This window comes from Ylistrum balloti, unplaced genomic scaffold, assembly GCF_031769215.1.
Source record: "Ylistrum balloti isolate Yb309-2 unplaced genomic scaffold, AGI_CSIRO_Ybal_v1 Utg370470, whole genome shotgun sequence".
NCBI lineage: Eukaryota > Metazoa > Mollusca > Bivalvia > Pectinida > Pectinidae > Ylistrum > Ylistrum balloti.
This window is the reverse complement of record NW_026782309.1, coordinates 551333-566788: the sequence shown is the minus strand read 5'-3', so window position 1 is coordinate 566788 and position 15456 is coordinate 551333. Positions and strand designations below refer to the sequence as shown.

Below are 15456 nucleotides of genomic sequence, written 5' to 3'. Positions count from 1 at the left end.
GTTCTATAATATCATTTATTCACCTGTTGACATACGTTTACATATGATTATGTATAATCATATTCCGTACACTCCTGCAATGTTTGTGCAATGTAATCAACTTGGTGTGTATAACAATATCTTTGAGTCCAGCAATATTTGCATAACTATTTACAACAATTTTGCAGTAAAACATTTATTATGTAATACGGGATGCGTTTTGTAGGGACTTGTCTGCCTCCTAAAATTATATGTCGTATAAAGTGGTCTTAGTTTCTTGGTGGAAAAGTTAAATGCGGTTTGTATAATCTATGTATAAGGCATTAACGAGGAGTCTACTATATTAGTAAAACCGATCCGAGATCAACGTAGTTGTACACTTATATTGTTAATCAGATGTAATCATGGAAATAGATCTAGTGGTTACTTGTACTAACTATCACCTAGCCAATGGCCATAATGAAATAATGTTTACACATACCCAGCACCATGGGCACGGATGCACATAATCAATAAGTCACGGCACAGCCAATGATGTCGTTTCTTTTATCAGTAATGATAAAGAAATCACCACGCTGATCTAGTACATTAACGCCACTTTTTTAGGTGTTCGTAAGACGTTATAGGACCCGTAACTAGTAGGATATGTCATAAAAAGGATTTTTGTTACTTGGTATAAATTTGTGATTATCCAGAATTTACTGGAACACAATGGGTATGTATACTTATTTCAGGCAAAGGCTAGAGTATACATGTGTTCTAGTCATTCTGTATTGTAAGTTTTATGTCTCACATTTTTTCCAATGATCTCTTTATTTTGATGCATATCCGAACACAAATATTTTATTTGGATCGTGATGGGTTGTTCAATTTAAGTCATGTTTCAACTTAATGTTACTAATTTGTGTCAGAAATAATGAATCGTGTGCCAGAGAATTCTATGAAGTTTATAGTTATGTTATACAGGAGATTTAAATCTAGTGTTGATACTTACTAAGCGTTTAAAGTAATTTTGTATCTAAATCTAATACCAAATTACTGTAATTCCAAAAACTATGAAAACGATCTGTTTATCTATTTGACATGTACACTTTCTCAATGGTTATTACGAAACGAAACGATGAACTTAAACACCGTGATAAAGTGTATTAGAGATTCAAATCACACACTGGAATTCACCCAAATAATTCGGTTATGGTGATACCATACAACATTTACATGAAACAAGGCAGCATCAATAGAATCATTTATTATGGTGCCATTGTATTCAAGAGTAGTTCACCGTAAGAACTGTCCGTCTGTTTTCAAATCAGTTCAATGCTAAGGAATGAGGCGTTACTTTTTTTAATAACATCTCTACTGTTTGAAGAAATAACTTCTTCCACCCTATTTCCCCAGTTTGTTGGAATGCTAGGACGAATGTGATATTTAAGTGCTGATGAACGAGCTTTTTTTCAAATGCCATTTGTTTACGCTCAAACATTGTCTTTACTGAAATACGTTCTACAGATAATGTTGAAGTCTGACGATTCACTGTATCCCCATTTTACCATGTAATAAGACATAAACATATATGGCTTTCTTGTCGTCTTATAAATTCCCAGGGTTTACCTTAATTGAAAACAGGAAAATGGACATGAATGTTTTAGATATATAGATAAGATGTATTAATTGGTTCGATACAAAAAAGTACGTAATACGATATCAATTCATTTGAAAGTAACATTAGTTTGTGGAAAGTCGTCCAAAAAAATCACATTATGAAATCATGTCTATTTTACAGACACAAGGAGTATTCCTATTGGATTATAAAGATAGAATCGTTTATTGTCTTATCTTTTATAATAATTTATATGATGTACTTGCCAGTAAACCCCCAGTGAAAATACGTAAGGCAGAGAATGTTATCAAAGAAGTTACGTATGAAAAGTAAATAAAGTTTTGATATCCTGTAATAAAAAGCTTTTGAATGATGAGATTGCTCACAAGTCGACTCAGATCATTCTTACCTGTGACTTTGAATCTTACCTGACATCGCTTTTCATGTTTGTAAATAGTTTACCTTATTTATTCCGATTACCTGCACTATATTTTCTAGTGTATTAATTTATGGTCATATCTCTCTAACACGCGAGGTTACCCTCTTACAGAAAAGTACGGATTGTTAATTTTCCAACATCCCTACATCGCTAGTTGTGGTGTTTCTATGTCGCAGTTGATTTTCGATTGATAATTAAGGAGTTTTTCGCTGCATCACGATTTTCGTGCAAGATAACGAACGAACTTCTTTGATAACACTGTTGACACTCTGAACTCAGGGTTTCGGGAATGAGATATAGATTGAAGAAAATGTAGCAGAAGTTTTACGTCCATCATAGTGATCTCATTGATAAACATTTTCTTGTGCTTTATGAATCTGGTTGTGTTTAATATTCGTTATTTTATTAAAACTGTTACGTTGTTGCCTACCGTTATCTCACTTAGAAAACTAACATTGCTTACTTGGATTGGCGAAAAATTACATGTAGTAGATAAAGTAGAAACGCTTACTCTTCCGTAACATCTGGTCTATTCTTCTTGTGCTTTTCCATGGGTATCAGTGTTATTGAATTCGAGTTAGTATTATGATTCTGCTGGCATGTATTTTATTTCGTGTATCCATTGTGCGAAGATTGTTTATATTTACAAATGGGATATTGCTAACAATCAATAACTATACCCAAGAAAATTACTCAAGGAGCAATTAGATAAATACAAAATGATAAACATTATGATATTTTTGCTTTTCTGTTCTGAATTAGTTCATAAAGGACTGACCTGTATGAAATCTCATGCATATTTCGCATGCTTAGGTATTTATTTCCCTCGTCAAGTACATTTCGTTTTTCGTTTCGTTATTATTGATAGACGTCTCGTTGAACACAATATCCGTGCTGTATATCTTTTCTATTGATATACCTCTTGTGTCCGTCGAATATCTCCGTTTAATATCCTATTGAACTTATATGAACTGGCGGATGAAGTATGTCGGGTGTACCAAATACTTTCCCGGTAACAGTGATATCAATTCCCCGTCATAAATCAATCAGTGTTACTTCCATTCAACACGGGGATCATTTATTGTCTGAAAACATTTTAAGATTGCAATCTATGTTTGGTGATACCTGGATACAACCTGCACAAATATAAAAAAGACCATACAAAAATAGTTTGCTCCTATCTTAACACGTTACACATTGTTTATTGATAGGGCTTTCAGTGATTGAGTTGGCCGTAACCTGTATGCATTCATTAATGGAAATTATGAGGTTTATTGAATTTGGTTAATTAGCTCTGTTGTATCTATTCTTTAATATCGAAAGGCGTTATTCATTAGTGACTTCTGCACGATCTTAATATTTTATATATAACATACATATATTTTTGTCATTTCAGTTGATATATAACAGACAGATATTTTTTTGTCATTTCAGCTACAACATCTGTAACAGTTACAGCTACTGGGACGTCCAGCACTCCCATCATGTCGTGCGGGGTGCCAGATAACGTGGCGGCTGCGACGGTAGTATACAACACTACAGTCGCCACGTACACGTGCATATCAGGATATTCCATGACAGGGAGCAATCAGATTTATTGTTCCGGCAGCACTTGGACCGGAACAGCCCCAACATGCACTTTTATTCAACAAGCAGACGACATTGACACCAATGTCAATGTTTATGACTCCGACAGTAAGTCCCTTCTAACGTCCGATGCCTTCCAATTGCTATGAATTTAATGTTGAACTTTGTATTTGTTAAGATATTTCTTCCAAAGTAGTAATAGCAGTCACTACCGACTTTCGCTTCTTCAATTCTCGTTGTTTTTCATTGTACTTCAATGGGTTTTTTTAAAGTTGATTTTTTTTTCAGAATAAATTGCTATTTCCGATACAGGACCACCGATGATTTTGTAAATATAGCGATAAATTGATTTTACCATAAAAAGGATTTTTTAAAATAAGATTTTTAATGTTCGATTGACTTAAAACATCTAACGGCGTCGTCAGTGGGGGAGATATCACAATGTTAAAATAAACAGTGTAAGACTTCATAAAGATCAAATCTGAACAAAAGATATCAATCAGCATACCCCGTTAAACCATCCGAATATTGAAATGTCTCGTGTTTTCGAAATATTTAAAAAATTAAAAAATTATATTTTTGAATCGAAAACAGATATTACTACTACTAGATACATATAGAAAGCAATTGGAGAAGTTCCAAACGTGCTTGTTATTAATTTTCATGATTCATGATTGTCTTACCCTTTCGAAATCTTTCTAGAACAAGACACAAATCAGAAACACCATCAACTGCTTTCAGATATTTCTGTTATTTATCATTCCAAAAAGAAATTTAAAAGCAATAAAACGTTAAGCATATGAAACCATTGAAAACAGATAAGATCATTAAATGTCATTTATTTTATGTCAAATCAAACTGACGGGCATCAGAGGTAAAAAGGGTGATATTAAACATTTTGCTCAGCTCCTCTAAGCCTTAGGTTTGTTTACACTCAGTGTAATCATTGCAACAGTGTGTTAGAATTGTTATAATATATACGTGAAAGAACGTGCAAGAATATATAGTCTGACATTATTAATTTCTTTGTATTTTTTCTTATAATGGGATATATGAACATTAGAACAGACCACCTCGAAGTCATATGTAACACTTGATACGGAATATTTACAATTTTACATGACCAGTCAGTGTAAAATACAGGTAAGTTAAACATGTCGAAATAACCCATTGATTAAATGAATTTCTTATTACACTTTAAAAGACATTTCCCAACAGTTCGAATATGGTGTCATTTCATCATTACACATAGTCATGTTGTTTGCTTTTATTGTTGTTTATGTTATCACGTTTACAGATAGTACAAGTACGACGTATGGAGGTTTTACGGGTAACTGGTCCACACATCTAACATATAGAGAAAAACTAATATATAATGATAAACTAAACCCAAAAACATTGACCAATGGAAAAATTATCCGACAATGGATTTCAGAAAATTTCCCTCATGTAGAGATGTTTCCTGGAATGAATGTTCTTTATATTCATGATGGAATTACATAACGATGCGTTGGGCGTTTAAGTGGTGTATTGGTTAGCCTTTTTACCACATTTGCAGTTGTTTGAAAAACTGCGATTTATTTTTGTCAAAATATGGCAACAATATATCTATATGATAGCACGATGGCTGATTGATAAATTGTGAGGCTTATATTTAGGGGGTTGAATTAGGCCGACATATTGCATTATTTTTCAACATAATCCACTTTAGTATCTATATATGTTTAAGGACTTCAATGACACTATTAAAGAAGTTCTTTCCTTGACCGCTCAGAATGTCCTCCACTGCATGTATGGCGTCATCATCTTACCGTATGTGGGTACCGAAAACGGCCCTTTTTCAATTTACGAAATAGATGAAAGTCTGATGGAGCGAGATCAGGCGAGTAAGGCGGATGCTCTATCAATAAAAAGCCACCATTGTTAATGGCAGCCATGGCAATGACAGATTTGTGAGCATGGAGCTTTTTCTGGTGGAAGAACGCACCTTTCCTGAGTTTTCCGCGGCGCTTGAGTTTCATATTTAACTGCCTAAGAAGTGATACATAATATGTGAAATTGTTTGACCTTTTTACAGATAATCTACAATCATAATACCATCAGCATCCCAGAAAATCGTGAACATAACCTGATGGAACAGTCTTTGCCTTCTTTGGCAGGGATGAACCAGGATGTTTTCATGGTTTAGAATGTTGTTAGGCCTATGGGGTGAAATGATAGACCTTTGTTTCATCCATAGCCACAACTGCTGCAGAAAGTTGGCAAAATCTGCCTTGAAAAGGTTCAGATATGCATTCGGCAAAGTCCGCATGGTGTACTTCTAATCAAATGTCAGAAGTCTTGGCACCCAACGGGCTGAGAGTTTTCTCATTACAAGAGCTTACATAAATATGGAATGTTCTCTTTCCTGTGAAATCCCAACTGTACTGGCTATATATCTCTGTGTAATTCGCCTGTCAGCCATAACTATATCATGGATTTTATTGACCATTTCTGGGGTTGCATCAGTGACAGGCCTTACAGGACAGGTGTTATCCCAAAAGCTCTGTCTGCCTTGGTTAAATTCCACCAACCCTTTTTCACAGTAGCATATTGAGGATCACAATTCCCTAGTGTTGCTACCGTATCAGTATGGATATCCTTTGCTAGACATTCCTTATGCAAATATCAAATCGCTGCTTTTTCAGCGAATTTGTCCTTTTAGAAAAACGTCATTTTCTCTGTTTACTTTAGAGTGCTACCCCTTCGACATAAACTGACCAAATGACACCAGTCTGCGAGTACACAGCCTTAAATAGTCATATCAGAGCTGAAGAAGGACATCCCTGCTTAATTTCTTCAATACAAGGATTACAACTTATCAATCAGCCCTCATGTGTTGTTTTAACTATTATCGGAACCCTCAAATAATAGAAAGAGAAATATCACTTATCTATATATGGTGATGATGTTGACGATTTTACGAATACATATATACCATAATAATGCCGGGAAAACAGTGTGCTACAATTAATGTAGCATGACTTTTCAGTGCATACTAAATATATTATATATGTATGATTGTAATATTCAAGAACCGGTCTGGTGTACTTTAATTACACATCATTAAATGTTTACTATGGTTAGCATTGAGTGTTGCAGTTATAACATCAATTAAAATTAATTAGATATTACAAACTAAAACAATCAACATTAATGAATTGCTTCTTGTGTAGAATTAGTGTGAATTTTACTACAGCTCTACAGTTTATTTATAACATTATGGCATAGTTTCTAACGCTGTCACACAAGTGGTGACATAACATCCTTAACGTGTTATCAAGCCATATTATAGTTAATATGTATAATGGTATTATTTAAAAAAGACATTTCATGTGCGTGTATTATAGGCGATGACGTCGAAGCAACAACAGTGAGAAATCCCTGATGGGTATTCTATCACTTAAGCATGTAGGATATGCTTTCAGCATGTAGGAAATGCTTTTGTGCTGCGTCAATACCTACCAGGAAGCATAAAAATAAAATGACATTTTCTTTATAATGGTTGTTTTTATATATCATGACTGAATTGAATATTAGTCATATGTAATGTTTGTTGATTTATTTGTCTATGAGGCAGAAATGAGTACCATATAAAATTCTATTGTTTTTATACTAAATGTCAAACAGTCTATTAGGCATGATAAAAGCGGATACTTGTTTTTGTTGTCAGTGCCGGACTGGCTGCTTGGTGTATTGGCTGCACTGGCTTGTGTTTTCGCTCTATTGCTGTTGACATGTATCATCTGCTGTTGCATGTACATGTGTGGGTATGTAAATGAAATAATTTACCATATTGCTCTATAGATTATTTCCACTGGTTTAATGTTTTGTGATTTTATTTAATTTATAAAACGATATATTGTTTTTACACAGTTATAAGGATGAAATATGTATCCTGTCTTAATTACAGTTGTGTGACCGGACCTCTTGGTTCCAGTGCCGTACACCCTTTACATAGCAATAGGTCGACATGCTGTTGTTGTAACCAACGGCGACGGAGGAGAAGGAGAGGTGACGATTTCTATGACAGCAGATCTTCGAGTGTCGTGGACATGCGCAATGGACATAGGAATGACCAGGTCTGATAGTTACATCTGACATTTACATCAAAGTATAGAAATAGCCGGAGAAATAGGAAATATACACAATTTATTGTCGTATACAATAGTATAACAACATTAAATGAAATATCAAATAAGACCAAACGTCTGCTAACGAAAAAGGAAAGAAATTGTTGTAAGTAGAATATATATAAAAAAAAAAAAAAAAACAAACAAACAAAAAAACAAAAAAAACAAAAAAACAAAAAACGCGTAAAGTACTGCAGTCTGAGGACTATATATCTCGGGAAAATGAAGAGTACTTATTGTAATTTATTAAGACTAAAATACATAATTAATGTCTTGAGAGTTTTGGGGAGAAAAAAATAGAAGTGTTATTGATGTCATACTGCATTACTTCATAGTCATTGTGTTATGTTTATTCCTACAGGAAGTACGGATAGCGGGTTTCAATTACGGAAAGTCCAAGAAAGGATATCCCAAGGTAACAAGAAACATTACTCTAACTCCGTCTCTCCTCAATGTGTATTTCTAACACCATTTTACACCATCACAATATCCTTTACTGATCATGTTTAAATTTGTTACAGAATACAATCTTTTCCTTCTCTCTGTATCTAACTTTATCTATTCAGTACATACATAACTAGAAAACCTTTACCTTAAGCCTCACGTAATGATACAACATTGTGTAAAATTCATGTATATATGAAATACAAAGAAGCATACAGTGTTATGGTTTCTTTAAGTTGATCTTCATATAAAATGTTTCATGGTACATACAATTTTCCCCTCATCCGAATTCATGAAAATTTCAACGAATGCAAGTATTGGAAAACTGTTTGACAAACTTACAGCTGCTGTTAACTTCAAATATTTACACATTTTTGGCCACATATATGCACTTAAAGTAGTGAAAATTTCATCGAATTCCAGGACCGGTAGAATTGTTCAAAGGACAGATTTACTTCTGATGGCAGAATCATGTTGTTATGTTCCTTTGTATTAAAAGGTTGTATTCCCTTGTGAGTATAATCTTTTTACAAACAAGGTTCTCGAATTTGATGAAAATTCTTTAAACAAAAAATATCTCATAGGGTATTCATTGATTAAAATCGAAAATAAAAAAAAACATTATCTTAGTGATGATGTCTTAATATGATTGAAGAAATACTGGAATAATCAGTGTTTATTTATAAAAAAAAAAAAAGAAAGAAAAAAATGTTTAACCCTTAACTTTAAAGTTGTAGGATGTAAAACAGAACTTTTCTTCTACATACATTAAAGCTAAGCTAAAAGTTAAGGAATGACGCATATTTATGATAATACGAAGTAGTATATATGTATGATTCCTTTATAAACGTAGGAAGTGGTGTAACAATTAGTAACCTAAAGCGTTCTTCACCATTTTCATATGTATAATACAAAGTAAATGGAAGCTACACCAATGCACTGATATCTGATGTATATGATATGAAGTGAACTTCATAATTATAAAGTTAATAAAAAATGAAACTTATTTGGTATCCGATATTAAAGAAACTAGCAAGAAAACTGAACTGACATTCGAAAAATAATAACCCATCTATATGTATATCACACATGAGAAAACGTAAAACAGAATAGTTAACTCAACAATGGTATCAACGTTGGTAAACAGGGTATTGTCAACTTGCCTTATGCTTTACATTAGACTACTTCTGCTAACAAAATAAGGTCTTAGGTCTCTCTATACAAATTTTAACATATACACTTGTGACAAAACATGTAGAATAATAGCAAATGTTTAAGATGTTGATGAAGATTTGTCAACCTTATACAATGATAGTGACGTCACATCTTCATTATTTGACCTCGTTCCTTGTTTTCATGCGCTGGGTGGTATTTTCAGATTATATCACAACCATCCACATCTAGTTTTCTTGTTTCTTACGAATTAGGTGGTTGGCAGCAACAAAATATTGCACCATTCAACACGTCATTACTGACAACTGACCAGAGTGGACACAACAACTGTCGGACATATGTGTCACCTAAACTGTTATTGGCGAAAATACAGGCTGTGTATTATAGTAGCGAATGTGTGGTTTTATAGGCTTACTTTTTTTACAGTTTTGTCGTGCCGACATCTCAGTTTATTACGGCCAACAGTTTGCAAGTTTGGATTCGTTACGTCAGTCTAAATGAGACTAAATAAATTATAGTGATACGCTATTTATTGTTTCCAGCTAAACTGATTTATTCTGTTGTGTGCGCTTTCTGATAATTCTAAATATAAAATTATTGGAGTAAAGATAACTGAATAAATAAATATGTTGTCGTTGCATCCATAGGTTTTTAAGCATTTTGTATGTGATATTGTGAATGATCGTTTCATTGATAATGAAAATTTGAGATAAACAAATGCATGGTCAGTCCCTTGAAAACCGTGATCACTGAGTTGACCATCAATATTTGCAAGGAATAGCGGAAAAAGGAAATGAAGGTTGTTATTTATTTTTTTTTTGTCATTATCTTTCATTTTTTTATTATATCTATTTATTTTTAGCTGGTGATGGTTGTGGGGAGGGGGCGTTAACATGATAGTAATTATTATTAATCAATGTGTACGGTATATTTACTCATACTGTTGCCATATAAACAGGGGAAACAGGGAACTAATTACCTATATCGACTGACATTATTATATCTATTTATTTTAATATTTTTGGTGGAGGTAGCTGTGGCAGGGGGAGGGGGAGGGGGGAGGGAGGAGGGGCATTAACATGATAGTAAATTTAATTACTCTATGTTTATGGTATATTTACTCATACTGTTGCCATATAAACAGGGGAAACAGGGAACTAATTACCTATATCGACTGACTTTATTATATCTATTTATTTTAATATTTCTGGTGGAGGTAGCTGTAGCAGGGGGAGGGGCGTTAACATGATAGTAATTATTATTACTCAATGTTTACGGTATATTTACTCATACTGTTGTCATATAAACAGGGGAAACAGGGAACTAATTACCTATATCGACTGACATTATTATATCTATTTATTTTAATATTTTTGGTGATGGTGGCTGTGGCAGGGGGAGGGGGAGGGGCGTTAACATGATAGTAAATTTAATTACTCAATGTTTATGGTATATTTACTCATACTGTTGCCATATAAACAAGGTAAACAGGGAACTAATTACCTTTATCGACTGACGAAGTTATAGTTCATTAAAAACGGTGGCTGGTTGTTTATTTTTGTAAATGTTTATTTATATGGTGATTTATTTCATATTGCTTTATTGACTGTGGCTTTGCAGTTCGTCACAAATATTGTGATATCATATTGTATTGTTTAATTTTAGCAATGTATAAGTTCATAATACAATATAAAGTTACATTTTTTTTTATTTTCTACATTGAAAGAAGAAAAGTGTTTAAACATACGGAAGTAGGATGACGAAATAAATTACTTTAAAGTTACCTGGGTGTTCTTTATTGTTTACTTGTGTGCAATTTGTGTTGACAAAATGTTGTAGAATAATATGCATTTTCTTACTTATTTTCTTACACTGTTCAAATCCTTGATTTTCCATGCTTTAAAAAAACACATCATTTAGAATTTAGTTTTCACGGATATTTCATTTTCACAATCATTTACGAAAAGATATTGCAGAAATACATATAAAAAATATATATGTAAACCTAAACAATGCTATTTTGATTGTAAAAAACAAAATTTGGTATATTTTTCTTGTTCACGTCGCGTAAATTTAATTTTTTTTTCACATTTAATGTATGCATCCTTCTACTTCCAATTATCTATTCCTATCTACTAAAATACTCCACTATATCTTCCTCCATTTACTTTGTTTATTCGTAGTTAACTTATTAACATTGCTGACACATCATCCTAGCATGCCTTTATTCATAAGAGATTTTCTATCATTTGTACGTTAGGTCAATAGTATATGTAAATTAATTGATCTGCGTGCATATATTGTATTTGATTATTTTGCAGTAAATTTCCACTCTACTAGTCTTATTCTACTAGTCTGATATAAAAATAAATATAGAAGAATATCAAGTGTTACAGATATTAGTGTGATATTCTTTTGCTTTATAAAAATGAAATAATCTTATGTATTTAATAAAAGTCGTTTTCTATCATTGGTGTATATCTTTTATCGGTGTGAAACTTATTAGTAGTATTGAACTATATTTATCACCGTAAAATGTTTGTTAATGGTAGAGACATATAAATGTTATTTATTAAATATATATATATTGTATACTGATTTATTCGTCAGTTTTTTTTATATCGTTATCAATATTCATGTTAATAAGTTTTTGTATAGATTTAATTTAGACATGTTTTCAACTTTATCGATTTAAATAAGTTTAAATAATAAACTAATAATTCACACCACAGAACTGTATTTATTAAGAAATAATTGGCATAGACATTAATTTTTTTTATATAAAACGGGTTAACATGGGAATGTATTAACATTCAATACAGATCTATTGACATACTAACCACGTCTGTTCATTTAGGGTCAAATATATAAATTCTACCTATTTTCCAATGCATAAAGTTAATAGCTTTTATAAATCACTATTATTGGCCTGAACTGAAGTCTTCATGTGGGAGAAAAGCGTTGCACTAAGGAATAAGCCATTGTCAGGCAGATGATTTCATACCATATCAGATACCTCTTATACTTAGGCAAGTTGTAATCATAACAAGGACAAGACTGTATACAAAACATAGTATACAAAGGTTGAATAACAATTTACAGTTCCAAGGTACCAAAACATTTGATCTGATAAATAAGTATCATTATATTTTCCAGACGACACATGTAGCTGAGGCGAATTCAACTCCAGATAGCGGGATGGATTCAGCGCGTACTGCAGAGTCGCCTACTTTTGTCAACAACAACAGTCAGGCCACAACCATACAGGAACTGATCCTCAGGGACAAACGTAATCAGCCGGCCAAGGAAGTGAAAAAGTGGATGCCACATTCCCATAACATCCGTAACATCAACACGAGTACAAAATAGTGGAAAAGTGACTGACGTATTACCAAACCAACTTTAGTGCTAAATAATGAAACAGTGTGGAAGTAACAGACATGTTACCGTATCAAACTTTGTACTAAATAAGGAAACAATGTGAAATTGAGAGACGTGTTAACTTGTCAACCTCAGTACAAAATATTAAAACGACGACAGAGTTGTTGCGTACCAACCTTAGTTCCAAATATTGAAACAGCGGCAAACGTGGTAGTGTATCAACCTTAGTACCAAATTGTAAAACATTGACAGACGCACTACCACTTGAACCAAATAATGAAACATTGAAAGTTATATCATCACATCATCCTTAGTATTAACTAGTGTAACAGAGAGACAAATGTATTTCCACACCAAATAACCCAAGTAAAATATAGCGTGACAGACGCACTACCACATCAAGTTAATACAAATGGTAAAACCGCTGTATTTTCAAATCAACTTTAGTGCCAAGTAGTTAAATCGTGTCAAACGTATTACTACATTAACCTTAGTACTGAATAGTGAAACCGTGGCAGATGTATCAAACCGTGACAGGAGTATGAAATCGTGACAGAAGCACTTTTGTATTAATGAAACTGCAACATCAACTTTAAATCAATATTTCATGATGGGAAATTTACTCTTAAAGCTTTGTGTAATAGTTATAGTACCAAATTCACCTAATGCTTGGTACCGGGGATGGAGTTGTTGAGTAATAAGGAGTCGCAATATCAGTGCAGCTTCCACCAAATTTGAAAGCTCAACCCAAAAATGTGACAAATAGTAAATCAATGAGCAAATTAATAATAATAAAAAAAAATATCAGTTTCGTCGACAAGACCAATGTGTGTGCCAAAAAGTGAAACAAGTATATATTCATTACAAGGATACTTTGGTGAATCAGGGTAGACTGAAAACATCCCCACAAGCGTTAGACAATGCAACATGGAGAGCAAACATACAATACTGTCAACAAAGCTTGCGATTGTTATCATAAACGGTGAAACAGAGAATGTCTAATTGCAATATCGTGCACGTCAACACCATCAAATGATATTACTTTGGGAGATTTTATTGATGATCTGGTGAACTTGTTATCAAACCTTCAACTTGTGAATTATTACGAAAAACAAGTTGTGTATCCAGAGCTTTTGATAGATGTACTGTTTAGCACATAAAAGATGGATTGCAACAAAATACATAGCATTCTCTCATATCATTCTCTCAAATGTGAAATGAAGGGAAATCATGGTGCATTACTTACTCGGTTTTGTGATTTCATCGAAAGAAGAAAATATATGAGAGAAAGCATTTTCTAAAATTACGATTTAATTTGATTACATACCATCGATAAATTGTATGACGAACAATATTTCGTTCAGTTTCCAACATGTCGTGACATTTATCTTAGCTTGCTTCCAAACTTTGCTTGTCAGTTTACAAATTAGGATGTAGTCTTGATTGCTTTGTTTCGTTACGAGATAATGTTGATTATAGTGAACATGAATGTGCCAATATCTTATATCAGATGTGTATTTAATCAAAACAGAAATCAAATGTTTTGTCTAGATACATTCACGTCATTGTAACAAATACAGTGGCAAAATCTCGGATACCTTGGATAGACTCAACGTCGGCATTAAAGAACGTTGTATATTTAAAGAGAGACAGTAGTGTCTGTCAAATACGTATTGGCTGTATTCTGTTATTATCGCCAAAATAGGATAATTTGTCTATTGGTCTTAACGCGAGTGTTTGCTATGATAGTACTGGTGTAGACTGGTAATCATTATTCAACATTTTTTACAGTTCTTATTTGTTGCTTCCTTGGCGAATGTCTTCTTTTGGATAAACATTCAGGCTTAATGCCGTAAATGATCCATTTTAGACTTTCATCCATGTATCAAAGTGTTTTCTGTATATTTCTGTCCACATTATCTCCCTTTAGTTTTACAACCCTTATATGCTGTAAAAACATGCTGTGTTAAACTCGTTCATAACATTGTTAAAAAGACGCTAGCTTTTAACCAGCCGCATTCAATCAGATTCTTTTTGTCTACACATATTACTCTTGAATAACGAAATAATCAACTAGCTGTGCAAACGAGACTTCTCTATTTTAGAATAGTGTAAATAAGTAAACTAGTGTGCTGTCATCATTAACTTATTATATCTTCAAAATATCTTGAATCATATCACCTGTTCCTAAACAACTGTTTCTTGTACAGCTTTGTCTCCGTGTTAACTGCTGATATATTTTACAGATAATATTGACCATTAATTTAAAAATGTATACATCATTATTTATAGTTTTGCTAATGTGTTGCACGAGACATTCATAAAGCTGTTCGGGTTTATGCTATATTTCTTATGTGAATGTTTAGTAATGAAAAGGAATTCCACGAAGAAACGAAAAGCAGTATGATATAACTCCAGAAGAATGACATAAAACTGCTGTTTCAAAACAGAGACAAAGTGGTGGTTCCGGTATTAATATAGACATTTTATCGACGAAAGATCATGAGTTTCATTTTCTGTCTTCCTGAACACTCTGAATGTCTCTTACTACGGGCTTCATATTTGCAGTGACGGAAATCTATTTCGGAAATCCTGAGCTATAATTCCATTGATGGATACCGTTTGTTGAATATCAATAAACATGGTTCATCCACACTGCAAGTTTGATGGAGAGCTGATTG

General features: G+C 33.0%; 1 protein-coding gene across 1 annotated transcript; it reads left to right on the top strand.

Moving 5' to 3' along the window:
• The first annotated feature begins 3502 nt into the window (after nt 1-3502).
• On the top strand, nt 3503-14546 carry LOC132555312 (uncharacterized). The gene is made up of 5 exons (XM_060219669.1): nt 3503-3713; nt 7318-7414; nt 7558-7726; nt 8139-8192; nt 12551-14546. Exons 1-5 carry the CDS (start codon nt 3503-3505, stop codon nt 12761-12763), a joined length of 744 nt encoding a protein of 247 aa, XP_060075652.1. The 3' UTR covers nt 12764-14546.
• The last annotated feature ends 910 nt before the right edge of the window (nt 14547-15456 follow it).

Excerpts from the sequence above, each read along its gene's own strand:
- LOC132555312 (XM_060219669.1), top strand. The coding sequence starts at position 3,503 with ATGTCGTGCGGGGTGCCAGATAACGTGGCGGCTGCGACGGTAGTATAC. Across the intron at positions 3,714-7,317 it reads CAATGTTTATGACTCCGACA|TGCCGGACTGGCTGCTTGGT; the intron begins GTAAGTCCCTTC and ends TTTTGTTGTCAG. Across the intron at positions 7,727-8,138 it reads ATGGACATAGGAATGACCAG|GAAGTACGGATAGCGGGTTT; the intron begins GTCTGATAGTTA and ends TTATTCCTACAG.